The sequence below is a fragment of the Bos indicus x Bos taurus genome, chromosome 17 (genome assembly GCF_003369695.1).
Source record: "Bos indicus x Bos taurus breed Angus x Brahman F1 hybrid chromosome 17, Bos_hybrid_MaternalHap_v2.0, whole genome shotgun sequence".
NCBI classification, from domain to species: Eukaryota; Metazoa; Chordata; class Mammalia; order Artiodactyla; family Bovidae; genus Bos; species Bos indicus x Bos taurus.
The window spans coordinates 3,233,867-3,260,516 of record NC_040092.1 but is presented as its reverse complement, the minus strand read 5'-3'; the positions used below and the strand labels follow the sequence as shown (position 1 = coordinate 3,260,516).

Genomic DNA, 26,650 nt, shown 5'->3' with positions numbered 1-26,650 from the left:
TTCAACAGTACACGAGCCAAGAACTTCCAGATGTTCAAGCTGGGTTTAGAAAAGGCAGAGGAACCAGAGATCAAACTGTCAACACTCATTGGATCATAGAGAAAGCAAGAGAATTCCAGAAAAATATCTGCTTCATTGACTACACAAAAGCCTTTGTGTGGATCACAGAAAACTGTGGAAAATTCTTAGAGATGGAAATACTAGACTACCTTACCTGTATTCTGAGAAACCTGTATGCAGGTCAAGAAGCAACAATTAGAACCAGACATGGAGTCTGGAACAATGGACTGGTTCGAAATTGGGAAAGAAATACGTCAAGGCTGTATATTTTCACCCTGCTTATTTAACTTCTATACGAAGTACGTCATATGAAATGCTGGCCTGGATGAATCTCAAGCTGGAATCAAGATTGCAGGGAGAAATATCAACAGCCGCAGATATACAGATGACATCACTCTAATGGCAGAAAGCGAAGAGCTAAAGAGCCTCTTGATGTGGGTGAAAGAGGAGAGTGAAAAAGCTGGCGTAAACATTCAAAAATCTAAGTTCAACTTTCAAAAAACTAAGATCATGGCGTCTGGTCTATCACTTCATGGCAAACAGAAGGGGATAAAGTGGAAACAGTCACAGACTTTATTTTCTTGGGCTCCAAAATCACTGTGGATGGTAACTGCAGCCATGAAATTAAGATGCCTGCTCCTTGGAAGGAAAGCTATGACAAGCCTAGATAGTGTGTTAAAAAGCAGACATCACTTTGCCTACAAAGGTCCAGTGGTCAAAGCTATGGTTTTCCCAGAAGTCATGTGTGGCTGTGAGAGTTGGACCATAACAGAGGCTGAGCACCAAAGAATTGCTGCTTTTGCACTGTGGTGCTGGAAAAGACACTTGAGAGTCCCTTGGACAGCAAGGAGATCAAGCCAGTCAATCCTAAAGGAAATCAACCCTGAATATTCATTGGAAGGACTGTAGCTGAAGCTGAAGTTCCAACATGTTGGCCACCTGATGCAGAGAGCCCACTGATTGGAAAAGATATTGATGCTGGGAAAGATTGAAGGCAAAAGGAGAAGAGGGCAGCAGAGGATGAGATGGTTGGATGGCATCACTGACTCAAAGGACATGAGTTGAACAAACTCTGGGAGATAGGGAAGGACAGGGAAGCCTGGCATGCTACAGTCCATGAGGTGGCAAAGAGTTGGACACGACTCAATTACTGAACAACAACCTTAATAAATATTCAAACCCAGAGCTAATCTTGCCACACACCCACATCAGCATTCAATAGCATTTTGAAACCTGCTGGGGCTTCTCAGGTGGCGCTAGTGGTAAAGAATCCACCTGCCAGTGCAGGAGATATAAGAGACGCAGGTTCGATCCCTGGGTTGGGGAGATTCCCTGGAGGAGGAAATGGCTATCCACTCCAGTATTCCTGCCTGGAGAATCCCATGGACAGAGGAGCCTGGCGGGGTACAGTTCATGGGGGCGCATAGAATTGGACACGACTGAGCACCCACACACATACACACAACCTGCTGAGAGTTAGGAATGGCATCTCATTCTTTTTTAAAAAAACTAAAATGTATTTATCTATTCTTTCTCTTGGCCATGGCATGCGGCATGCAGGATACAGGATCTTAGTTCCCCAACCAGGAATTGAACCTGTGCCCCCTGCTTTGGGAACTCAGTCTTAGCCACTGGACCACCTGGCAAGTCCTCAGCTTAATGTTTTTGAGGTTCATCCGTGCTGTCACACAATCATAAGTTTGCTTTTTCATGCTTAGTACTTGTTTTACTGTATGAATGCAGCATAGTTGATGCATTCTCCCGCTGATGGCCACTTGACCTCTTTTCAGTTTGGGGGCTGTTTCAGACAAAGCTGCTCTGGACGTTTTCATGCAAGGCTTTCTGCTGACATTTGCTTTCATCTCTCTTGGATAAATACCCAGGAGGGGAAATGCTGACTCCTTCACAGTTCGTTCACGCCACTTCTGTTGATGGACATGGGATATGTTTCTGATGCTTAGCAAAATGAGCATTGCTGCGGACAACATTATGGTACACATCTCCAGGCACACGTGTACAGAAGTTTGTCAAGGGTATACCCACGAGGGCCATTTCTGGTTGTGTAATATGTGAATGACGAGCTTTGAAAAATAATGCCACGTCATTTCCCAAAGTGGTTATATTGGGTTGGCCCCAAAATTCATTTGGGTTTTTCCGTATCATCTTATGAAAAACACAAACAAACTTTTTGGCCAGCCCAGTATTATTTTTACCCTCCGCTGGCAGTAGATGGATGCCCTTTATCGTCCTCTGCAACACTTGCTGTTGTAGCCGAGTTGGTTCTCCTTTTTTGGCAATGACGAATAATAGCCTTGAATTGCCATGAACATTTCCCAGGTCAGTTGTTTTTTTTTTCCCCCTCATGTGCTGGTATCACCCTGCCTTAAGTACTTAATAAAGACATTTTGACATCTTGTAGTTCAAGTCCCCCAGCTTATCTCAGGGTGTGTGCTGTTCAGTTCTTACCATTTTACATATAAGAAAGCTGAAACTGGAGAGGTGACATCCCGGGCCATATTGGAGTGACCGGTAGAGCCCAGCTCCTAACATCTGGAGCTCGTCACCATGCCTCGGTGGCACCAAGCCCAGCTCCTAACATCTGGAGCTCGTCACCAGATGCCTCGGTGGCACCAAGCCCAGCTCCTAACATCTGGAGCTCATCACCACGCCTCGGTGGCACCCAGCTGTCCAGTTGAGACGGTCCTCGGAACAGCCTCGTGGAACCGAAGCACTCAGTGCGGTCCTTGGTTGAGGCACAAGGAGTCTGAAGGTGAAGCGTGCCTCTCTTCCAACGTGGGCTCCAGTGTTAGGGCTCCCTGGGGAATGTGAGCACGTAAAGGATAAGAATCAGGCCTGACTCACATCTATAGAATAACGGAAAAATACAGCAAAACATGAGGAAATAAAAATGCGCAAGCCCACAAACATACAAACATTTTGATGTACATTATATAAGTTTTTTGCAGATCTTCTAAAAGATGATTTAATATTTGTGTGTTATTTGGCTGCTCTGGGTCTTAGTTGTGGCACACGGGATGTTTGGTCTTCGTTGCGGTGTGCGGAATCTTTCTTTCTCCTTTTAGTTGGGGCGTGTGCGATCTACTTCCCTGTCCAGGGGTCAGACCTGGGCACCCTGCATTGGGAGTGCAGAGTCTTAGCCACTGGACCGGCAGGGAAGTCCCTGCCCGTCTCTTATAATGTTGCAGAAATTTCCTTTTCAGTCCTAGTTTGCTGAGAGATTTTATAATGAATGGATGTTGAATTTTGTTGAATATTTTTCTTGCAGTCTGTAAAAATGATGAGTTATATTGGCTTCTTATATTTTGGCCCTTGGCACCACCCCCAGATTCTTCTGGTTTGGAAGGTCTGGGATAGGGCCTGAAGATTTGCATTTCTAACAAGTTCTCAGATGTTACAGCACGTGTGTGTGTGTGTGTGTGTGTGTGTGTGTGTGTGTGTGTGTGTGTGTGTGTGTTCAGTTCTGCCCGACTCTTTGTGACCCCATGCACTGCAGCACACCAGACTCCTCTGTCCTTCAGTCACCTGGAGTTTGCTTAAAACTCATGTCCATTGAGTTGGTGATGCTGTCTCACCATCTCATCCTCTGCCACCCTCTTCCCTTCTGCCCTCAATCTTTCCTAGCATCAGGATCTTTTCCAGTGAATTGGCTCTTCACATCAGGTGGCCATAGTATTGAAGTTTCAGCTTGAGCAGCTGTCCTTCCAATGAATATTCAGGGTTGATTTCCTTTAGGGTTGACATTTTATTCCTTAAAAGTTGTCAAATAAGTATTCCACTGCATGGATATACCACTTTTATCCATTCATCAGTTGACGGACATTTGGGTTGTTTCAAGTTGGGGCCACTAGGAATCTGCTGTGCTGTGAACATTCGTGTGTAAGTTTTCACGTGGACAAAGTTTTCATTTTTCTTGGGTGGATACCCAGGATGGGATTGCTGGGTTATTACTGCCGAACTGTCTTCCAGAGCGGAGAAGGAAATGGCAACCCACTCCAGTGTTCTTGCCTGGAGAATCCCAGGGACGGGGGAACCTCGTGGGCTGCTGTCTATGGGGTCGCACAGAGTCAGACATGACTGAAGCGACTTAGCAGCAGCAGTCTTCCAGAGCAGCTGCGTCATATTTTTTCATGTGTTTATTGACCATCTGTATATCTTCTTTGGAGGAATGTCTATTCAAATTCCATTGTTAATTGGGTTGTCTTTCATTGATTGATATTTAAGTGTTGAACCAACCTTGCTTTTCTGGGACAAACTTCACTTAATGAAGGTGTATTACCCTTCTTATGTATTGCTGGATTATATTTGTTGATATCTTTCTGAGGATTTTTGTTTCTGTTCATGAAGGATATTACTGGGCTGCAGTTTTTGTTGTTGTTTGGTTTTTTTTTTGTAATGTCCTTGTCTGGTTCTGTTATCAAGTAATACTGGCATCATAAAGTGAATTGGGAAGTGTTCCCTCCTCTAATTTTCTTACAGAGTTTGTGTAGAACCTGTATTATTTTTTCCTTAAATGTTTAGTCGAATCTGTCAGCTGAGCTCCTTTTTAAAAAAAAAAAAAAAAAAAAGTACATTTGATTTATTAGTACAGTGTTATGTTACTTTCTCATGTACAGTACAGGGATTCAGTTACACACATACACACACCGAAATATTCTTTTCCATTATGGATTATTACAAGAGGTTGAATACGGTTCCCTGTTACAGAGTAGGAGCTCGTTGTTTGTTTTATGTATAGCGGTGTGTATCTGCTAACCTCAAACTCCTAACGTGTCCTCCCCACCCCCTTCCCCTTTTAGTAATCGTACGTTTATTTTCTATGTCTGTGAGTCTGTTTCTGTTTTGTGGGTAAGTCCATTTGTATCACATTTTATTTTTAAGAAACGTTTATTTATTTGGCTGTGCCAGGTCTTAATCGCAGCACTGGGGATCTCTGATCCTTGCTGTGGCATGCGGGATCATTCTCGTTGTGGCATGCCGACTCGTAGCTGTGGCGTGTGGGATCTAGTTCTCTGAAAAGGGATTGAACCCCGGGCCCGCTGCATTGGGAGCATCGAGTCTTAGCCGCTGGACCACCAGGGAAGTTTTCTTAATGTGGAAGCTTAGATCACTCATTTTAAACCTCCCTTCTTTTTTGTAAGAAGCTGTTCAAGCTATGCATTTTCATCCAAGCACTGCTTTGGCTGCATCCCATAAATTTTCTCAGGCGAGTGTATGCTCCTCGGTTTTGTCTCGCTACAAAGATTTGGAGTGATGGACATTAAAGCCCCCTCGGCGTGTCACAGCTCTAGGGTCTTGGACAGAATGTGTTATAACTCTTAGACAAATCAGTGTTACAGCTCAGTGTTACAGCTCTATTTTATGTAGAAGATAGCAGGAAAACCCATCTTCAAGGAGTGAGGGCATGTCGATCCAAAGCTGGGGCGGGGTGGGGGGGGGAGAGAGAGAGAGCGAGCCCTTTGGCTCCTCTTTTTATATGCTTTTTCCCCCCTGGGCCTGTCCTGTGTAAATTGGGCCAGCCAGGAGTGCTGTTTGTTTTACCTGAGGTCCTCACTCCGGTCCTTGGACCTTCCTTTGTTCTATCTTCTCGGGCTAACCCTACCTCTTCCTTATCTTTTATCTTCCTTATCTTTTAGCAAGCGCCATTCTGGACTCCTTTTCCCTGTTCTAACTACCTAACATTTTGATATGTTGTACTTTCTTTATCATTCAATTACAAATATTATCTAATTTTCCTTGTGGTTTTTATTTCACCCATTAGTCATTTAGAAGTGTGTGATTTAATTTTCATATATTAGGGTATTTTCCAGGTTTATTTTTGTTATTGCTTTCTAATTTACTTCTGTAGTAGCCACAGAACATACGTCTTATCACTTTAAATTTGAGATCTGATTTACGGCCCAGCACTGCTCTGTCTTGGTGAAAACTTCACATATTGTTGGAAAAAAATGGGTATTCTACCATTGCAGGGTGTGGTGTGCTATAAACGTCACTTAACTCAAGTTGATGGATAGAGGATACTTGAGGATTCACATCTTCCAAATCTCTCTTCTGTCTGTACCTTCCTGCAATTGCTGAGAGAGTGGTATTGAAATCTCTATAACTGCAGATTTCACTTCTGGTTTTGCTTCATCTACTTTCAGACTCTTAGGAAGTGCACGCCCAACCAGGAGATTGTCTTCATAATGAATTGACTTCTTTTGTCATTATGGAACTTTCCTCTTTATCTCTATCCTAAAGCCTCTTTTGAGATGTTATTAAGGTCATTCAGCTTTCTTGTAATTGCCATATGCCTGGTGTTTCCTTTCCTCGTATTTTACTTAAAAGTGAAACCCATCAATGTCTTTATATTTAAAGTGTGTTTCTTGTAGAAAGCATGTGGTTGGTTATTTTATCTATGCTCTAATATTTAAAGGGGTTTTATTGAAGATAGCCTATAATGGGTCTTGCTTTTTAATCCAGTCTGATAAAGGCTCTGACTTTTAGAATGTTGAGAACATTTTAATTTAATGTAATTATTGATATGAGAAGCCCAGGTGGCGCAGTGGTAAAGAATCTGCCTGCAATGCAGGAGACTCGGGTTCGATCCCTGGGTCAGGAAGATCCCATGGAGGAGGAAATGGCAACCCACTCCAGTATTCTTGCCTGGAGGATCCCATGGACAGAGGAGTCTGACAGGCTACAGTCCATGGAGTTACAAAAGTCAGACACGACTTAACAACTAAACAACAACAATTCTTGATGTGTTTGGGTTTATATCTACTCTTTTGCTGCTTGTTTGGTCTCATCTGTTTTGTTCTTTTTTTCTCTTTTCCTGCCATCTGTGATATTTTTAGTATTCATTTTTCCCCTTTATTGGCTCATAACTGTATATCTCTCTTTTCAGTGGTTGCTGTAGGGTTTACATTAGGCATCTTTGACTTATTACAGTCTTCCTTCAAATCATATACCATTTCAGCTGTAAGACCCTTAACAACAATATACTTCCATGGTCCCTCCCCCTCTTTCTGCTGCATCCTGCTTTACTTTTGAAGATACAACACACTTTTTTAACTTGCTATATGAGTTACCTTTAAACAAAATTTAAAAGGGAGGAAAACCAGCCTCCGTTACGTTCACTCACACATTTATCTTTTCTGTTACCGAACCGGACTTGGGTCCTCTGAGCAAAGCCTATCTGCTGACACCAGTCTGTGGCAAAGGGAAGTTCAGTGCTCATTTGCAGGGCGCCAAGCAAGGAGAAGGTTCCTGCTCAAAGGACCCAAACTCCGATGGCTTTCAGGGACAGTTTGAATTTAAAGGCGACATTTGGGGTGAGGTCTATAGGGTGCGTGACCTTCTTCTGACTGGTGGGTGGTAACAGGGGAACGTTTCCGGAATCAGAATCGTCAGCCTTCTGGTTCCGACCAGCCTGGGGCCTGTGTGCCTGTGCTCAGCGTAGTCTGCATCCTCCACCTGCGTGAGGGTCACCATCCTGCAGAGAGTCCAAAGACGCGTGTCTGATTGTCGTGTGAATGCCTCGTGGAGGAACTGGGACTTCGGTTTATGCTGAGTTGTGTCATCGCTTTCCTCCCTTCACCGCTTTTCCTTCGTTCTGCATCCCGCCTCCTCCCTGACTAGTAACTGCTTGTGCCTGCTCTTCAGAACCCGGGGGGACTAAAGCCTTCTTCCTACAAGCCAGACTCAGAGGGGCGTTTGTACCCGAGAGACCCTGCAGGGTCCTGCCCGCCGTCATTTCTAGCCCTCTTCGCTCCTCTGTGTGGATCTGAGTTGCCATTTGGTATCACTTCCTCTCGGCTTGACGAACTTACTTTCACGTTTACTGTAGAGCAGCGAACCACAAGTTCTCTCAGGTTTTATTTATCCGAACACATCTTTATTCCACCTCTACTTTTGAAGGACGTTTTCATGAACTATAAAGTGCCAGGGTCCTTTCTCCCTGCTCTCTAAGGAAGCCGCTCCTTCCTTGTCTTCTGGCTCACGTGCCCGTCGCCCCGGCACGTCTGCTTTCAGGGCCCCAGCATCCAGATCCCGGAGTCAAGCTGCCCACTGGGTGGCGGGGGCAGGACCTCTGCAGCGCCCCTGGCACTGAAGGGCGCCGGAAGTGGAGCCCACAGCCCCGGGGTGTGGCGAGACCCGGGCCGGGAGGCTGCGCAAACTTCAGGCTGACTGTGTGCTGTCAGCAGGCAGGGAGCCTCTGTCGTTGCCTGGGTCTCTGCCCTGGCCTTGCCAGCTCCAGGAAAGGGGCCTTTTGTGCACACAGCCAGCCCATGGCCCCGTGGTCCTCCAGTCCAAAGTGGCCTTGAAAAACCCCTCCGCACAGCCCCCCAGAACCCCCCACCAACCTGTTCCATCAGTCCCTCCCCTTCCTGCCCAGGTGGGCCTGGGACCAGGACTGCAGAAAGTTGACCTATTTAAGGGGAGCCCCCCCACCTAGGCCACTGTGGAGCCAATTGGAGATGGGTCTCGGGTGGAAACTTGGCCCAAAGATGTTGGGTCTCTACAGAGCTAGGGGTTGTAATTCAAGCCCGCCTGGCCATGGGGTGTCAGACCGTGCGAGACTGTCTTCCGACGCCCGCAAGCGCTGTGTGTATCTTTCCTTCAGTACGTCCAGGTTTCTCCCTCAGTCCCGCCGCCTCAGTGAGAACTCCCTGGGCTCTGCAGTTGAGGGGAAGCCCCCAGACAGGCTCAGAGGACCTCAGCTCAGGCTCAGGCGCCTCCCCGGGGGCTCGGGACCAGCTCTTGAGGAGGGGTCCCCAGGACTGGGGCAGGGTGCCCGCCAGCACGGCCCCAGGCGGCCGGGTGGCCCTCCTCTATGAGACGGGGTTCTTCCCTCCACGCCCCCTCTTCCCCGTCTCTGCTGCCTCTCCCCTCCCGGGCCCCACGGAGGCTGTCGCTTCCACCACGTGCCCCTCCCCACGGTTCCCCATGGCCATATTGCCCCTGGGCACCAGCTCCTGGTCACCCCCTGCAGTTTTTAGGGACAGTCACTTTCAGCGTCTTCACAAATACTATTACAAGTTGGAATTTCCAATTTCCGTTTCTTCTAGAAAGCAGAAAGCCGACCTCTTGATTTACAGTGAGAAATATAACAGCCAAGACCCTGAGAACGATGCTCCCTGGCCCTGTAGGAACTGTTTTCCGACCGAGGCTGGGCGAGCAGGAGGGCGGAGTCCGGGTGCATCGGACGTCCGTGGTCACAAGCCTTGACCCCTGTTCTCGGGAGCAAAGGGCCAGCGAAGTCCCGCCTCGTTCATTTTTGGCCCAGCTTCCTTCCCGAATGTGGACTTTTCCGGGGTCTGTTTTCAGATTGATTTTCCTCCTTAGCCATCACGGCTCAAGTGGCTTTTCCCCAGCCAAGCCTTGGAAGCCCCTGCCCGTGGTGGTGTCTGCAGGGGTCCTGCTGGTAGGGCCCTCTGAGCTGTGGGGTGGCTGCCCGCCCTCCTAGTCCAGCAGGTGGGGAGGCGATGGGGAGGGAACCGTGCTGAGGGCTGGGGCTGGGGTCCGGTTCCCTTGAGCCTCTCCCCCCGCCCCGTCTCCTTCCCCCGGCTCTGGGTCTGAGCCCCAGTTCTGACTCCCAGGTGGTAGATCTGGGCTCTGCCTGCTCTGCTGGGATGCAGTTACTCTCGCAATCATCGTTCTGCCCCGTCTCACGGTGGCCTGGCTCCCAGGGCTTCTTCAGCAAACTGGGGTGGGGTGGGGCTGCTTGCTTGGTCACAGGGCCGTTTCCTCCCCCTTCTCTTCCCCCTCCCAGGCGCCCCCAGGATCGAGTGCACGTGCACATCTGCGTTAACTTCTGTATTAACCGTAGCAGTGAGCCTTTCCCCCGGAGCAGTGTGGGTCTGCCCGGTAGACCCCTCCTCTCAGGAGCAAACTCGGGCCCAGAGAAGGTAGAGACCTGCTCAAAGTCACACAGCCTACTGGTGGCCAAACCAACACCTGAGCTAAGGCCCCGCTGGCCCGGCAGTCTCCCTAGTGACCTGGGGACATAGGAGACAGCAGAGGCTAGACTGGGTACTGGGAAGCCTCAATGTCGTCCAGGCACAGGAATGCCTTCCCCGGCCGCGCCGACCCCTGTCCCCAGCCTCCCCGGTCAGTTGTGGGTCGGAGCTCCCCAGGACGGTGGGTCATGACGAGGATTGTCCACTGTCCCTCATGTCCTCCGGGAGGAATGTTCAGAGGCATGCGAACACACGGCCTGGCCAGGCTCCCAGCTGCATGGATGGGGACCCAGAACAAGGAGAGGAATAAAAGGGCCTTTGGAGGAGCCGGACAGCCTCCAAACACACCCCACCCCTGCTGCTTTCTCTTGGCCTCACTCTGAACACATTCCGCCAGGTTTCCTCTCCCGGGGTTGCCATCAGAGACACGAGGCTGCCTCTGCCGCCTGGGGCCCCTTGGCTCCGAGGTGATGAGCCCCCCGCCTCAGTCACTCTCTGTCACTGAGGCCCAGACACAGCCCTGCATGGAAAGTTCTCTCATGTGGTCTCGTGGAAGTCTGATTTTTTCCGAGGATAAGCAGCCGTGGCCGTCGTCAGGCCAGGGAAATGTAAGCTGGTGGCTCCCGTGACGGCTCAGCTGTACCGCACCCAGCTCAGGGGCTTCTCGTGCAGCCGCAGACCTCTGAACTCGAGACCGGTGTGGGTGCTGAGCTAAAACCAAACACTCCCACAGGTGGAGCTCCTTGTTATCCATCCCAGAACGCTCTGATTGTTCTGGGGTCGCTGGTCCCACAACAGGCAGCGGAGGGGTGGGTGCCCTTGCCTGGCGGGGAGGAACGGGAGGGGGGTTGGGCTGACGGGGGCAGAAAGAAGCCATCCTGGCGTCCCCAGCACAGCCCCGGTCCATGGGGGTCGCAGCTGATGGTGCGATGGGACCCAGGCGGCTGCTAACTGGTGATGCTGCCGTGGAGAAAAGGCCTCGGAGCAGAGGCGAGACCCCGACACCCAAGCTGCCTTTGGGCTCTGTGGACAAAGGCTGGATTCCAGCGTGGAAATTCTGTGTGATCTCCTGAGCTGCCAAGATGATAGAACTTTCATCTTCTTTGGTTACTCAGAAGGCAGCATAGGGCCCCGGAAATATGGAGCCCCCAGAGCCAGACGCCCGGGGTCCATGGGAGCCCCTCAGCCCTGCTGGCTGTCTGCAGAGCTGGCAGGGGGCAACACCCGAGCTGGGGTGCGGGGGACAGAGAGCATCAAGGCAACACAGCTGGGGAGGCCTCACAGTTCTCACCCGGCCACAGTGTAAAACCTCCTGGAGACACTTTTCCAAAAATACTGAGGCCCTTCCCAAGGAGGGTGGGCCTGCCAGGCTTTCTGTGAGCCAGGGGCCAAGCGGTCGGTGGGGTGGAGTTTGGGGGCCTGTGGTGGAGGCTGGGGGAGCGCAGCAGCTCCCCCCCCATCAAGGCTGACTGTTGTCTGGGCGGGCCTGGCACCTCGGGGAGGGTCCGCGTGCTGAGACGCAGGTGGGTTGGCTCCCAACATCAGCAGGTCAGAGGGAGGGGAGCGTCCGTGCCCCTTAACAAGGGCTCACACGCCAGGGGGTGGGCTGCGGTGTCTCCGCCCACACCCGGCCGGCGTGGAGTCGTGCTCTTCTGCCCCTGCCTCAGGTTGGCTGAGGGGCAGCCCACCTCTGCCCCTTGGGACCCTGGGCGAGCCGCAGACCAGGACAAGGCAGGTGAGTGAGTCCAGAGGCCTGGCAAGGGTGGTGGTGGGGGGGCCATGGAACAGCAGCCCCGGCAGCACACCCCTGTTCCTTCAGGAGACCCGTGGGCTCCTGGCTAGGGGGGAGGCGCGCTGGGCTGGGCGCTCTGCCAGCGGGCAGGGGCTGTGGCTGGCAGGTTGCCTTCAGCGTCGCAGCAGATGCCGCAGTTGGAACTGCGCGTCTATTTCTGTGCTCCATCTCTGCACCAGTGTTCGCCTCCCCGGAGAGGGGCCCTGCGGCCAGAGCCGACCCTGAGGACGGTGCGTGGCCCCGGGTCCTGGGCGCTGTGAGGAGGGAGGCGCCGGGTCGGTGGGCGTCTCTGGTGCCCGGATTTCTTTCACTCGTCGTCGTGGCTCACGGCTCTGACCCTGGACCCCAGCCCCTCCAGGGAGAGGAAAGGGAGAGTGTTTCTTTGCTGTCTTGAGATTTCTGCCCAGCCTTCCGCTGGCCTCTTCAGCCAGGGCAGGTTCCCCAGGGGGTGTTTTTCCGTGGGGAGAGCAGAGTCATGCTGGTGACGGCCTCCAGATTCATGTTTGTGGGGTGCGGTTTGTGCCCCCACGTCTCCGGTGGAAGTGGAGCAAAGCCCGGGGCGCCCACCCCTGGTGGCCCACTCAGCCTCGTCGACAGCTGTCCTGGTCAGGGGGCCACCCCTGCACCCCACTGCAGAGGGAGCCGCCCTCGGCACACCATGCCGACCGCCAGAGGGAGGAAGGGAGACAGGCCACCCGACGCCTGCGCTCCGGCTTGCGCCTTCCCCCTGCCTGCCAGGGCTTCGCGATTTATTCTTGTTACCTGATGTTTCTATCAGATCCTGACATGCCCTCCAGGGTCCTCAAGGCTGAGCTTCTCGGAGCTTTTGGTCACCTATCTGCTTCGGGGGAAGGGACATTATTCACTCTGTTTTTGAAAGTTTTTTTTTTAATCATTGTTTCCTTTTTCTGCAGAGCCCCCTGCAGGACTAGTGACCCACAGACTCTGCCTTGGGAAGACAGCCCTGCTTTCCTTCTGGGTTCCCCAGTCAGGAAGGACCGACAGTGTCCTGGTGGAGGGGCAGCCCCGTTCCCAGGGGCCCTCGGTGGCGCTGGTCACATCTGGGCTGGTCCCCTTACCTCACCGCCTGGCACGGAGGCCCCTGGCCTGCCTTGGAGGCTGCACCTCAGGGGTGCGTGTCCTCCAGGCTCTGGTCGCCCCACCTGCGGCCTAGTGCGCCTGCTACCCCGCCCTGGGGCAGCCCCCTCCTCCTCCGTGGTGTCGCCGTGCCAGCCTCCCACAGGGCGCACCTGCAAGGCAGCGCCCTCCTCCCAAGGCCTCCCACCCTGTCTTCTGTGGAGTGGCAGGGGGCCGGCCAGGGGAGCGCTCAGCCCGGGTCCTGCCCCCCGGCCTTCCCTCGCCAGCCAGTGGCTCTCCTTGACTGTCTGCTGGTCTCCACCTGCCTTGGCGGCCCACCCCGAACGGCTGTGGGTCGCCTCCTTGGGGAGCGGGACAGGGCTTCCCTGATGGTCCTGCCCACTCTGGGCCCCTGCCTGGTCTGTGACCTGGTACCTGCCTAGCAAGGATTGAGCCTTGACCTCCGAGAAGCCCCCACCTTCTTCTCACGTTTTCAGGTGTTCCTCCCATCATGGAGGCAGGTCCTGGCCGAGCACTGGGGAGCGAGCTGGTAGGTTCAGGGCAACTCTTCCTCATCTCCAGCCACAGTGGTGGAGGGGAGACGGTCCTCTTCACCCAGTGCTGGACTTGGAGGTGCTTGCGGGCAGGTGAGGGCAAAGCCAGGTTGAGAAACAAGCGAGAAACAGTGCAAAACGGGGCGGCCGCGGGGCGCCCGACTCCACGTCCCCACCGTGCCCCTCCCGCACCTTCCAGCCCAGCCTGCACTGCCCCCTGACAGGGCTTGCCCACCCAGAAACTTGATCCATTTTCCTCAAAGATGGGCAAAAAAAAAGTTCTAAAAATAGCCCACCTGGCTCTGCTCTGCTCTGCTGGCTGTTTCCGTGGCAACCCTCTCCTTCCCAGGAGTTCCAGGTGAAAGGGTTCCAGCAGCCCTGGTCCGGGTGGTGCCCGGGGGCTCTTCAGTCACAGCCGGCCAGTGGAGGCTTTAGGAGACCCCCAAGTGGTCAGGGAGAGCTGTGTGTGCCAGGCTGGCGGGAGCTCGAAGGGGCCTGTGAGGCCTCTGCATGCTGCTCCTCGGTGTGGTGGCTGAGTGCCAGCCCCCAACGTGTCTGTGTCCTGATTCCCAGAACCTGTGAATGTGTTACCGTCCGTGGCAGAGGGATTGTGGCCATGGGGTTAAGTTGAGGACCCTGAGCTGGGGAGGTTACGCAGGACCCACCTGGATAACCTGGGGTAATCACTGAGTCCTTGTGAGAGGGAGGCAGGAGGGTCAGAGTCAGGAGATTGGAAGATGCCGGTCTCCTGACTCTGAGGATGGAGGAAGGGGCCACGAGCCAAGGAATGGGAGCGGCCTCTACAAGCCAGAAAAAGGAGGACACGCCCTCCCCAGGAGCCTTCAGCGGAGCGCAGCCTCGCGGCAAGCCCGCACTTAGGGCCTCTGCCCTCCACGGCTGTAGGAAATTAAGTCTGTGCCACTTGAAGCCGCAGGAACCATTTCCCAGGGCTGCAGTAACAAGTCTCCACAAACCCATGGCTTCACACCACGCAATTTTACCTTCTCACGGCTCTGGAGCCCGCAAGTCCAAAATCAAGGTGTGGGCGGGGCTCTTCCCTGGTGGCCCAGGGAGAGTGTGTCCAGGCCTGTCCCCGCTGCTGGTGCTGCCGGCAGCCCTCGGCTCGTAAGTGCTTCACTCCAGTCTCCATCAGCCGTGTGTGTTCTGCCTCTTTGCCTCTTACGGTAAGATCCGTCATGGCAGATCAAGGACCGGCCCTACTCCGGTATCATCTTAACTAATGGCAGCTGCAGCAACCCAAATAAGGTCACATTCTTTTTAAATTTTTACTTACTTTTGATCACAGTGGGTCTTCATCGCAGGCTTTCTCCAGTTGGGGTGAGCGGGGCTGCTCTCCAGTTGCAGCTTCTCATCGGGCGGCTTCTCGTGTGGGAAGCACAGGCTCTAGGCGCCCGGGTTTCAGCAGTTGCGGCTCTCGGCTCGGTGGGTTGTGGACGACAGGCTTAGTTGCTCCGTGGCATGTGGGATCAAACCCGCGTCCCCTGCATTGGCAGGTGGACTCCTATCGACTGTGCCACCAGGGAAGTCCTGTGGTCACATTCTGAAGATCCAGGAAGGACATGAATTTGGGGGGGCACACCAGCCAACCCAGGGTAGCCCCCAAGGGTTGGAAACTCCTGCACTGGCTGTGGACTGCCATGCTCTGCTGGCCCGGTTGGGGTGGATGGAGAAGTTGCGACGGCTGCCTTGGGAACGCATCAGTAACCTCAATGTCATGGATTTATTCTCTTCTAGCAAAAAAAGGAGGATTCGTTTTTGCATTTAGCCAGTGAAATCCAATGGGTATTTTGGGAGTTGGTGCTTTTCTAGAAATGGTGGTGTCGGGAGAACAGGCTGGAGCCCTTGATGCCACGGGCTGTTGCGGCACATGGTCCCGCCATCCCAGAGCCGCCAGCATCGTTCCCTGACCACCCCTCCAGCCCCACTCCCCGGCTCGTGGGCCAGACTGGGGGCTCTTCCCAAGCTCCACAGCCGGGAGCTGCCGCTTGCTGTTGTCACTTGAGCCAGGGAGGCTCCGGGCATCCCTGGCTGAGGAACGTCGTTCTTAGAAGGTGCCAGCGCATTGGCCTGGAGTTCCGTGGGGAGGAAGGGCAGACCTGGCCTCCCCACCTGCAGGCCAGTGTCGGCTCTCAGGAGTCGTGGCCTTTGCGGCTGGTGGAGCAGCTCGCTGGGCTCCTGCTTAGTTGCTTTTCTGTCAAGTTTGTTTTAATATTCTTATTTTTAATTATTTTTAGCCATGCTGGGTCTTCGTTGCCACACACGGGCTTTCTCTGGTTGCAGCGAGTGGGGGCTACTCTCCAGTTGCGGTGTTCAGTCTTGTGGCTTCTCTTGTTGCGAAGCAGCAAGGCTCAGCAGTTGTGGTTCATGGGCTTAGCTGTCCCGCAGCACGGGGAATCTTCCTGGACCAGGGATTGAACACGTGTCCCCTGCATCGGTAGGTGGATTCTTAACCACTGGACCACCAGGGAAGTCCTGTGTGCAGGTTTGATCTGAATGCCAGAAGCCCCAGGAGCAGCAGCGTGCAGGCAGGCAGGCGGGCAGGCAGCAGGGGTTCAGCACAGAGGCGGCCAGGCCGGGGGGAAGGAGGCAGGAGGCCGGGCAGGCAGAGCTGCTTCCTCCTGCCCCGGCCTCCTCCTCGCCATCCCCCCCAGCTCTCCCGTCCTTCCTCCAGCACAGACACTCCGTTCAGCCCCCTTGGGCCAAGCCTCTGCTCTCTGACCCCTTCATTTTCTCGCCCCCAGCACAGTCTGGCAGGCCCTCCCCAAGGCTGTGCTGTGCCGAGTCCTGGCCTTCACGTGGGCACTGCCACCAGCCAGGGCTCCCTTGTAGCTGGGAGCGTGGCTTCGACGTGGCCCTGGAATTCAGGCGCTGCTGCTCTCGCAGTTGTAGCATTTCTGTAGGGTTTTGAGTCTACGGATAGTTCAGTGTCTGCCGTGTTGCTGAGATGTGGGCGGTTACTTTGTTCCTCTCACAAGCTCATTGTCCCCGAGTTTTAGTCCCAGTGGAAGTGGGGACACAGAGGACATGTGGGGTCAGAAAAGCCTGAGAGCCCCCAAGGCCACCTGCTCGAGAACCGCAGCCTAAGCCACTGCACACGAGCGTCTTCCTTCCCCGGATGACATGCCCGCCAGCAGAGCTCCCTTCTCAGGTGGGGGGCGCAAAGCAAGCTGCCCTGTTCATGCACGTGAGGGGATCTGCCGGTCCATTTTTCAGAAAGTGTGAGTGGAGTTAATGCCACCTGTCCTTTCTGCCAGCCTGAGCACGGTCACATCGAGTCGTCTCATTTGCATCTCTGATGAGCTTTATCTGTGTGTCCAGCGTGGATTTGCTGCTTGCAGAGACCCCTGAACTGAGACCTGGGACTCGACATGGCCAGAGTGCACCATTTGGGGGCCAGGGTCCCCTTCCTCGTTCAGCTCCTCCCTGCACTCCGCCACCAGAGCCTCCTCTTTAACGTGGACATCTGCTCAAATGCCCACACAGTCCGTTTGGCCACAGGATGGAGGCCCAGGCTCCTCAGCGTGCCCTTTCCCTGCTCCAGCTTGCAGCTCTGTGCCCCTTCTCCCGACCCTGCCCTCCTGTGTGTGACTGCCGCCTCTGTGCAGGCCTCCTGGGACGCACCCAAGATCAGTCGTCCGTTCACTCCCCTCCCCCTCCCTCCTCGTGCCCTCACTGTCTCTCTGGGAGGCACTGGCTGCCCCTCCCCACAGGGCAGACTGTGCTGCTCAGCAGTTGCTGACCTAGTGCCTTCCCATCCCGCCCCAGACACCCAGCCAGCGCCCCAGGAGCAGAGCAAGCAGCTCCCTGTGTCCCGGGCAGCTGGACCTGACCTGGACCCCAGAGCTGCTTGCTGAGGTGCAATGACCTGCCCCCCACCCCAACTCCTGGCCGCCCTGCAGGATGATGCTCAGAGTTTGGGCAGTCAGTTCTTGCTTGGAGTACAGGGGCTCACATTCCAGCTGACCACAGCCAGGGTTCCCCCGCCCCATGCCCTTCCCGGTGCCCAGCAGCAGCCACGCTGACCGATCAGTGGCCGTTCTGCTTATTAGACATGGTGAACCCGGGAAGCGAGAGGAGGTGGCGTTGTAACTCAGAGCCCCGGCTCTGAAGCTGGCAGGCCTGGAGGCTGCAGAATCCACGACTGTGGCCCTGGGCAATCTCAGAGCACCTCCTGACCCCCAGACCCACCTCATCAGGTCATCAGCGTGCACTCACCAAGGCAGCGCCTTACCCAGGGCCCGGCACCCAGATACGTCCCAGCCATTTGAGCCTTTCTCAGGTGATCCAGGAGGAGGAACCGCCTCCGTGCAGACCACCGGGGTTCAGATCCACCTCTGCCCCCTAGCGGCAGGGCCCTAAACCCGCGATTCAGTGTCAGGAGCTGCGTTTTCAGGCCTGCAGAGTGGGAACCGTCGCTGTCTGCCAGCCACCTTGCGGCTCAGCGTTCTCGCTGGTCAGGCGAGGGGTCAGGACCTGGCCCGGCACGTGTGGTCTCCAGACGCCGGGTTGCTTCAGGGCTGCCGTGGGGCTGGATGGGTGGGGTGAGCCCTGTCCCTGGCCCGGCTGCCCCCCCACCGCCTCCTTGCTGGGGGGGCCCTCCTCGGCTGGCCAGGCACTGCCCCCAGCTCAGGGTGTGCGCAGCGGTGACTCAGCCATGGCCGCCCCCACGCACCCTGCCTGCCATGGAAGGAAGTCTGTTCCTCATGCTGTGTACTTTTTTCAAAAATCTGTATCTTGGGTTACAGATTTTCGTCATCAAAAAAATATATATATATAAGTTTCTTGCTGATTATTTCTGAAACAAGGCATCTTAGAAACCCTGGGCACTCACAGGCTGGTATCGAAGCAGCTGCAGGGCCCGGGCCAGCCGTCCACCCTGCCCCACTCACCACAGAGGCCCCCTCGAATGCAGGCTGGGCCGGCCGGGGGCCAGGCTCCAAGGTACCCCAGACTCCCAGGACAGGGCGCCGAGGGCACCTGGGGCCCCATGAGAGGTGAGGGGGTGGCAGGAGGGGAGTGAGCCAGGGACCCCTGCAGCCCGGCGTGAGGGGGCTGCTCTGGAGGCAGATAGACTAGCCCGCGGTTGAGGGGGCGGGGGGAGTACGGGGCCGGACTTCACCTCCCCGAGCCCCGTTGTCTGTCTGTCCCCCGGGGACGGTACAGTCCTTGCCTGACAAGGCCGTTGAGAGGCCACGGCCAGTGTCTCCACGCAGAAGAGCCCACAGGCGAGTGTGGCCTTGCTCCTTGGAGGAGCCCTGCAGCAGCAGGGAGGGGCTGTGACTGTGGCCTGGGGGGCGTCCCGGGGGGCGCTGAAGGTGGGCCGACGTCATGCCAGGGACACAGAGGGCAAGCCCAGGGGCACGAGCAGCACTGTGTCTGCAGGGAGTGGGCGGCTAGGTGCTGCTGGGAGGCGGGCGGAGAGCGGACAGGGAGGTGAGGTGCGGGGAGTCGGGGGAAGCGGGGTCCGCTGGGCCCAGCCTGTGACTCGGGGCCTCTGCGGGTCTGGGATGGGAGCTGCCCACCCCTGCCTGTACCCCGCAGAGCTCAGCCGGGCCCTGTCATTCAAGCTGGTTCCTCTCTCCATCCCACCCACCAGGGGGCTGCGGGACACCCCGCCCTCACCCGCTCGCTCTCCCGGGCAGCTCTACCTGCCCCTCCGTCCTGGCATCACCCCCCCCCCCACCCCGGGGGCCTCAGTGTGCGCTGGTCCCTGAGAACCACGCCGCGTCTCTCCACAGATGACTCTGGGGACGACGAGGACGGGACCCCCTCCCCAGCCGACAAGAGCGAGCTCCACAGCACCATCAAGAGCCTCTCGCTGAAGCTGGACGACCTCAGCACATGCAATGAGCTCGTGGCCAAGCACGGCGTGGCGCTGCAGCGCTCCCTGAACGAGCTGGACGGCCTCCGGATCCCAGCTGAGAGCAGCGAGAAGCTGAAGGCAGTCAACGAGCGGGCCACCCTCTTCCGCATCACGTCCAATGCGATGATCAATGTGAGTGCCCGGGCCCGCGGGAGGGGCCGCTCGCTCCCCAGTGGGTGGTCCGGGCTGCCCCTCCCTGCTCTCCGCCTCCTCCATGTCACTCCATCCACGCCCCTGGGGCCAGGCCAGGTTGCTGGCCCTCACTGTCAGGTGGAGCCCGGAGCTGGGCGTGGGGACCGGCCGGGCACTTCAGGCCTGGGCACGGGAGGCTGTGCTGAGCGGAGCAGTGAGCTCTGTGCCCACAGCAGGGATGCGGCTGCCACACTGTCCCAACACAGCTGCTGCCCACCCCCCGTTCTCGGGTGCCCAGCCCAGACGTGGCGTGTCCGGGACCCCTGACCAGGGGGGCTCGTGCACGTGGTGGGGGGCCTGGCATTGGGGGGTATCCCTCAGCTAGCAGAGCTTCCCAGCTGAGGCTGCCACAGTCTTGCCTACCTGAGAGTAAGGGGCTGAATGAGGGACCACGTGTGTGGACTGAGGGTTCAGCCCCTGGGGTCACCCTCTGCACGGGTCCCAGGAGCCACACGGCAACATGACCAGGAACCCAGAGGGTGTCTCAGTGGTGGCGGAGGACAAGGCTGAGCCAGGCCGCAGGGCCTGCCCTCTCTCGGCCTGATGAGTGCTCCCTCTGGACACAGGCCTGCCGGCCACAGCCTCCCCTCCAGGTGAGCCCCCCAGGAGGGCACACCCTGGCTGGGATGGCGGCACTGGGAGCCAGGGCCAGGCGTGGGGAGTGGAGGCGGGTCCAGAGGACGAGGCCGGGGCAGGCGTCGGGCTGGCCACGGTGGCAGCAGGTAGTTCCCTGCTGGGGACTCGGGCCCTGCAGCAAGGGGCCTGGGCGGAGGCTGGGCCAGCCGTTCAGCAGCAGGGGAGCCGAGGGCAGTGGGACGGCGGGGGCTGGAGCCCACTGCATGCCCAGCCCCTGCACCCCGTCCCCGGACTCCAGGGGCCTGGGTCAGCGCATGTCTCCTGGTAACAGGCTCGAGGGCGAGAACGCGCTCGTGGGTCCCCACAGCTCCCGTGACCTGGCCTCCCCGCCTGCCAAGCCTGGAGCCGCATCATCTCCACGGGCAGTTCTGGGTTTTCCCAGATAATGAGTTGCTCAGTTGGCATCTCTAGGCAAAAGAATTTATCGGGCATCAGAGGCTCATCTGTGTTTACAAAGCCATCAAGACGGCTTGCCACCTGAGCGCGTGATGAGTTGTGTGGCGGGAAGGAAGCTGAAGCCCTGGGGTTGGTCAGGAAGCCCGTGGGCAGCTCTGGTACCAGAAGACGTGGCTGCGTGGCGGAGCCTGCGCTCTGCCCGCCACGAACGTGACCCTGAGGAGGGCCCCGCCCCGTCTGGCTCCTGTGAGGGGCCGAGAAGTGAGGTGCTGGGAGACCAGGCTCGAGCAGACGCCCCATTCCTTCTGGGGACCCTTCCCTTCAGCTGCTCCTCGCCCGGCAGGAGTCGGCGTGGCTCTGGGAGGGCGGTCTGCATGACTGACAGACACCGAGTGCCCAAACCCCCACCGTGTGCAGAAGGGCCATGCAGGCGGGACGTCCCCACCCCTGGCCAGGCCTCGGCCTCCACCCCGGTTCTGAGGAGGGGTTGGACCAAGGAGCTGTAACCAAGGCCGGTCCCTCCCAGGACCCCTTACCCTCCCCATGGCCTCACCATTAACACCCACGTGGAGAGCTGCTGGGGGCCACCAAAGCTGGACACGAGCCCAGGTCTGTGCAGCCTGCGGGGGGAGTGTCAGTCCTCGTGACCATCAGGGTGAGACCCCCAAGGGCCACAGAGGCCCCTCCTACTCTGAGGTCAACACATGGAAGGTGGCCTCTGCCCAGGCCCAAGCCCCGTCTCAGACGCCGAGACCCTGATGCGCCTCTTACCTTTGGGCAGCAGCCGCACCGGGTTCTTTCCTGCAACGGTGGGGACCCAGGATGGGCGGGAGCCGCCCCATCTGTCCCCTAGATCCCCCAGGTCTCACGGGAGGAGGAGGAGGCCAGATCTCCCACTGCTGGGAGCCCCTGCCTCTCTACCACCCGCTCCCAGTTCCCTGCCCTGATTGTGGGGAGCTCTCCACAGGAACCTGGGGGACCTCTCCTCCTACCCACTCCTGGCCCCCACCCCGCCCTGACCAGGGGGTATCCTCCATGGGAATCTGGGGACCTCTCCACCACCTCCTGTGGATGGTGAACAGCTGTGGGTTCTCCACCTCACAGGCTCCAGTTGAGCCTGGGTCGTGGCAGGGGAGCAGGAAGCGAGGGCCAGCTGGTCAGGTGGTCACCTCCACGGGAGGCCCAGGGAGGCAGCTGCTGGACCTTCACTTTTCCTCGGGAGTCCAGGGTTGCCCAGCCTTCAGGAGAGAAGCAGGGCGAGGCTGCTGAACCTCCTTCAGATCTGCGGGGAGGCAGCGTCGTTCTTAGCCTTTAGATCCTGAGCTCCCAGCAGGGCAGAGAGGGAGGCACGCTGGAGTTTCCAAGGCCCCAGGGACTGTGGCGACTGAGGCAGGCCTTCCGTGGCCCTGCTCCCCAAGGGCGCCCGGCCTCAACCGAGGGCAGCCCCTGTGATGCGCGTTCGAGTTACAGGAGGCTGGGGTTCTGCGTCAGGGATGTTGCAGTGTTGCCTCTGCTGTGCTGCGCCTTCTAGAACACTCCTCCCCCTCCACACCGATGCTGGGCAGATCCCTGCTCATCCTTCCAAGGCCCCTGGACATCACCACGGCCAGGAGGTCCTCCTGTTAGATCCCCCAGGCAGCACCACTGAGCCCACCAAGATTTAACCTGCTATTTCCGCGTCCGATCCCCACCAGACGCTGTACCCCTCAGGCCAAGTGCAGGTCTTACCTGTGGCCCTAACAGTGGCCCCATGGGCTGCCCGAGACACCACGCTGTGGTCTCACTGGGCCTCACATCTCAGGAAAGACGTTCCAAGTGGCCCAAATCTCAGTAACCTGCTACAAAGTCATCCTAGCCCCATTTCCTCAGCTGCCGCGTCAGTAAGAAAGTGCGGGTGCTGCCCCCAGGCCAGGCCCAGAGCGCGGTGCAGAACCACCCGGTCACCTGGCCTTACAGAGACGTGACCCGGCCCAGCTGTGGAGAAATAGGAACAGGGCTTTATGCTGTCAGATCGTAAACGCATTTTTCTCACGGGAAGGTCACCCGGAGCCCACCCACAAGCCCAACAGCTACTCCCAGGCCTGTCTCACAGTCCACTTGGCTGGCTCAGCCCTGGTGCCAGGGGCTGGGTTGGACCACGGCCCACAAGGAGCCAGACAGAAAGAGAAGCAACTTCCCGTGGTCACACTGCTGACGAGGCGTTCTGCACACCTGGCCCACTCAGCAGCGTATGGTGGGGAAACCGAGGCAGCTGCTAAGGATAAGGGCCCAGGTCTTGAGGCTCCAGAGCCCCCGACTCCAGCCTGTGGCCTCCTAGGGGGCAGGAGGGTCAGGAAGCCCCCCTCTGCCCACCCTCACCCCACCTCCAGCCCTACATCCCCGCCTATCCCACTCTGCCCTGTTGGCAGGTCCACGCATCTCCGGGGCTTTAAAAAATCTATTTAATTGAAGTGTAGCTGATTTAGGATGTTGCACTAGTATCTCCTGTGCAGCACAGTGTCTCAGTCACGCACGTGTTCACGTTCCTGTTTTGTTCTCGTCCACTGTGGCTTATCCAGGGTGCTGACGCGGTAGGACCTTGTTGTTTCATGGGCTTTTCTGCCCTAGCATCGTGCCCGTCCTCCCCGCTGAGCTGGGCGCCTGCAGGGATTGGACACGGTCTCCCTCATGCTGCGGGAGCCCAACTTCCAGGCGTGGCACAGAGTCTGGCATGTGGGAGCGTCAGTGAATGAGAAAGACAGCGGGGTGGGGCAGAGGCTTGTGAAAGAACACAGGAGCGACCGAGCGAACCGCTCCGTGTCTGGCAGAATTCCCTAGTGAGCGATTCCGTGAGACTGATCAAAGGCAGCCCGGCGGGCCTGTGCTGGCATCGCCGACCAGGTAACTGCATCACTGCCATTTAGGAGGAGCCTGACAGCACTGTGAGCGACCGGGGTTCCTAGGCTGAGCCTCAAAGTGTGTGCAGGGCACCCCCAACCCTGGCCTGGGTGTGGAGGCCGCAAGCCACACCGGAGAGCCAGGACACGCCCTGTATTACAGCAGTGGCTCCACCATGGGGTCTGAGGTGGAGACAGGCAGAATTAACACGTCACCAGTGCATCTTTGGGTGTTAGCTTCCACGGGGTGAAAGAATGCACTCCCGTCTTCTTCCCCCGAGCTTGTCTTTGTAGTGAAGCAGATGCCCTGGTTCGGGGCCAGCCTCTGGGGCATGGCAGTGACAGCAGGTGCCCAGGATGCCCCGCTTCCTTCCTGGTGTCTTGTTTGCTCCCCGCAACGGCCACACCTGGTTGGTGTCCTTACAGCTTCCTTGTCACCGTCATTTGGATCATTCAGGTGCTACCCCGAGGCCCAGAGTGAGGGCAGCCCCAGTGTGGAGGTGCCGGGCCCCCTGGTGGGCTGACAGCCCGGGACCCCTTACTGACGCGGCCCCTCTGAGCTGGGCAGGAAGAGAATGAGGGCCACCGACAGGTGAGCAGAGCTGGGGGGTGGGTGCGCCCCACAAAAGACCAAAGACAGTTGAGGTGCCGGAAGCTGAGGGGTGGGGGCCACCAAGACCCCCGACGAGGGCCCAGCAGGACAGAACCTGCGCACTGGGTCCCTCGTGTGCCAGGGAAGGTAGCCGCCCACAAGGGACACGCCCTGCTGCCCGCGGCAGAGCTGGCCAGCGGGGGGCTGCGGACCCTGACGGCAGGGGCACCGGACGCGACCAGCACAGCTGGGCCTGAGGCGGGGGGGCCAGCTCCAGCTGGGGGAGCTGTGAGGACAAAGGCGGGCTGAGCAAATGTGCTGGGGGCTGGGGAGGCGGACGGCGAGCGGGAAAGCGCCACAGCAGGACAGGCACGTGGACGCAGAGGCAGCAGCTCCGGGCACTGGGCCGGGGCCTCGCCTGTGGGGCGTCGGAGGAACAGACCAGGTCAGAAGTGGCCCTTTCCCGCTGGAGACCCTCTGGGGCTGCTCTGAGCCCCGTCTGGAGAGCATGGGAGGCCCCTCGCACCCACCCAAGTGGAGCCACCCTCCAGGTCCTTCCAGGGCCTGCAAGCGGGCTCCCAGCAGCTTGCTCACTCGGGGCCTGGGGAGAGGAGTAAAAATAGATTCCGGGACGGCCTAAAATCGGTCGGCGAACTGGCGTCCAGATGGGGCCGGCTCCTGCCCACAAGGGTGAACTATTTTGAGTCTGGAAGGAGCTACTTGAAAATGTGGAGGGAAGTGAGAAGCCGCCCCCACAGGGTTGTGAGCGAGTGCCCTCCATGTCCAGGGATCCAGGCTGAGCCAAGCCCACAGGAGCAGGGGGCCTGGCCCCAGGAGCGGCTCAGCCCAGAGGGGTGGCGAGGCTGGTGAATGCACGATGTGGCTACATGGCTGGTCCTGAGCCACAGAGGCCTCCTGGAGAGCTCGGCACTGCTGTGGCTCCTCGGGGGCCCTTGTTCTCAGTCTCAGAGCCTGGATGGCTGTGCTTCTCCCCAGGTGGCCACCTGTGACCTGGGCAGTCCCTTCCCACCGTTGGGAGGCGAGCGCAGAGGCCAGCCTGCCGCTCCTGGGTGGGAGGGGAAGGTGGCTCCCCAGACCTGGCATGAGCTGCTGGCCACACAGAGGGGCTCACAGAATTTCCCCCTATTTGCTGCCTTTAGTACCACAGAGCAGTGGGGGCGGGTCCAGACGATGTGGCCCACAGGAGGGTCGATGTAGCAAGGTGGCTGGCTGCCCGCCAACCTGGGAGCCCAAGGCTGAGAGCCAGCCACGGGGCCATGCACCCCGGGCAGGGCCTGGCTGCTGCAGGGGAGGCGTGGCCCTTCCCCCATCCTCCCTGTGAGCTGGGTGAGCGGAACCTGCTGGGTGTCGAGGGCTGGAGACCATTTCCGAGCTGGCCCTGTGGCTGAGGGTGCCTGCCCTGCTCAGTCCTGGGCGTTGGCCCTTGAACCCACCTCCTCTGTGGCTCTGAGGGCCACCCAGTCGACACCCACAGACTCCCCGGCACCTTCGTGGCCCAGCCGGGGTGGCTGTGGCCAGGCAGGAGACCGATGGTTTCTGAGTGGCTGCTGGGAAGGCCAGACCCAAGCAGGGGTCCCAGCTCTGCAGACCCTCCTAGACCTCTAGAGGCTCCTGGGCCAGGTAGAGACGGGTGCAGAGACCCAGGCGGAGGCCCGACGCCCTGCTCACCGGCCCGCGTGTGGGGAACAGGGAGGCTGTGGTTGCGATGAGGATTAGGATTAGGGGGGACGAAAGCGATTTAGTGTGCGTCCTCCTTCCTCTGGGTGCAGCTGGGCTGGGGGCGCAGCCCAGACCCTCGGCGTCTGCCCCACAGTACACCTGCTGGGGTGACTGGCAGCCGCTTCCCTTGGGCCCCAACGGGCTCCCCAGGTGGGCAGCCCTCAGCTGTCCTCACAGGCCTGCCCCCGGGTGAGTGGCAAGGCGATGCCATTAGGGGCCCTGGTGCAGGCCCAGGGCGGTGTGGGCGGCTCTGCAGCGGCCTGGGGCGCTGCTCCTGTACAGGGCGGGGCCTCGGGGGAGATGAGATATGACCGTGCTCATGGCCAGGGTCAGCCAGGCCCTCCCAGGGCTGCCGGGAGCCACCCCCGGCTGCCTGCCCATCGCCGGGCCCCAGGCCTAATCCAGCTTAGCGAGCGCAGCTCAGCATTCTGGGCGGCGGGGCCAGGCCAGCCCCTGCTCCCTCTGCACCGGCCGGGATGGGGCCCGGGGAAGGGCGGCAGCCTCAGGGGAAACCACTGCCTCTGGGGACGGACACCAGGTAGGCAGCTCGGGGCGGCGAAGGCACGGGCTCCCATCACCTGTAGACCTCCACCCCTGATCCCTGGCGTCGGTGGGAATGGCCCACCCCGGCCACATGCAGTCCAGAGGCGGCCCTGGACTCCCTGTGCCCCTGTGGCTCCGTGTCGACCTGTCCTTCAGAGACGGTGAGGTGGGGGGGCGCCGGGATTTTGGCGGGCAGCCCTGGCCATGTCAGCAACAGTCTCAGCTTCAGGGACCAGGCAGGGCAGCATCCCGAGGAGCCCGGCTCCGCTGCAGGGAGGCCCTGGAGGCCACACCAGCCCAAGGGGCGCCCAGACAGGCGTAAGTATCCATCTTGACAAGGGAGACTCGG

At 57.9% G+C, this 26,650-nt stretch overlaps 1 protein-coding gene across 4 annotated transcripts in view; it reads left to right on the top strand.

Moving 5' to 3' along the window:
- Positions 1-26,650, top strand: part of OSBP2 (oxysterol binding protein 2) — a 123,918-nt gene that overhangs the window by 78,930 nt on the left and 18,338 nt on the right. For 3 of the 4 annotated variants that reach the window (XM_027566295.1, XM_027566293.1, XM_027566296.1), the window contains one exon: positions 19,202-19,458. In XM_027566295.1, coding sequence (XP_027422096.1) covers positions 19,202-19,458 — 257 coding nt within the window. Of the gene's footprint in view, positions 1-19,201; positions 19,459-26,195; positions 26,297-26,650 lie in introns of those variants that run through there. The other variant, XM_027566297.1, reaches the window with a different exon arrangement.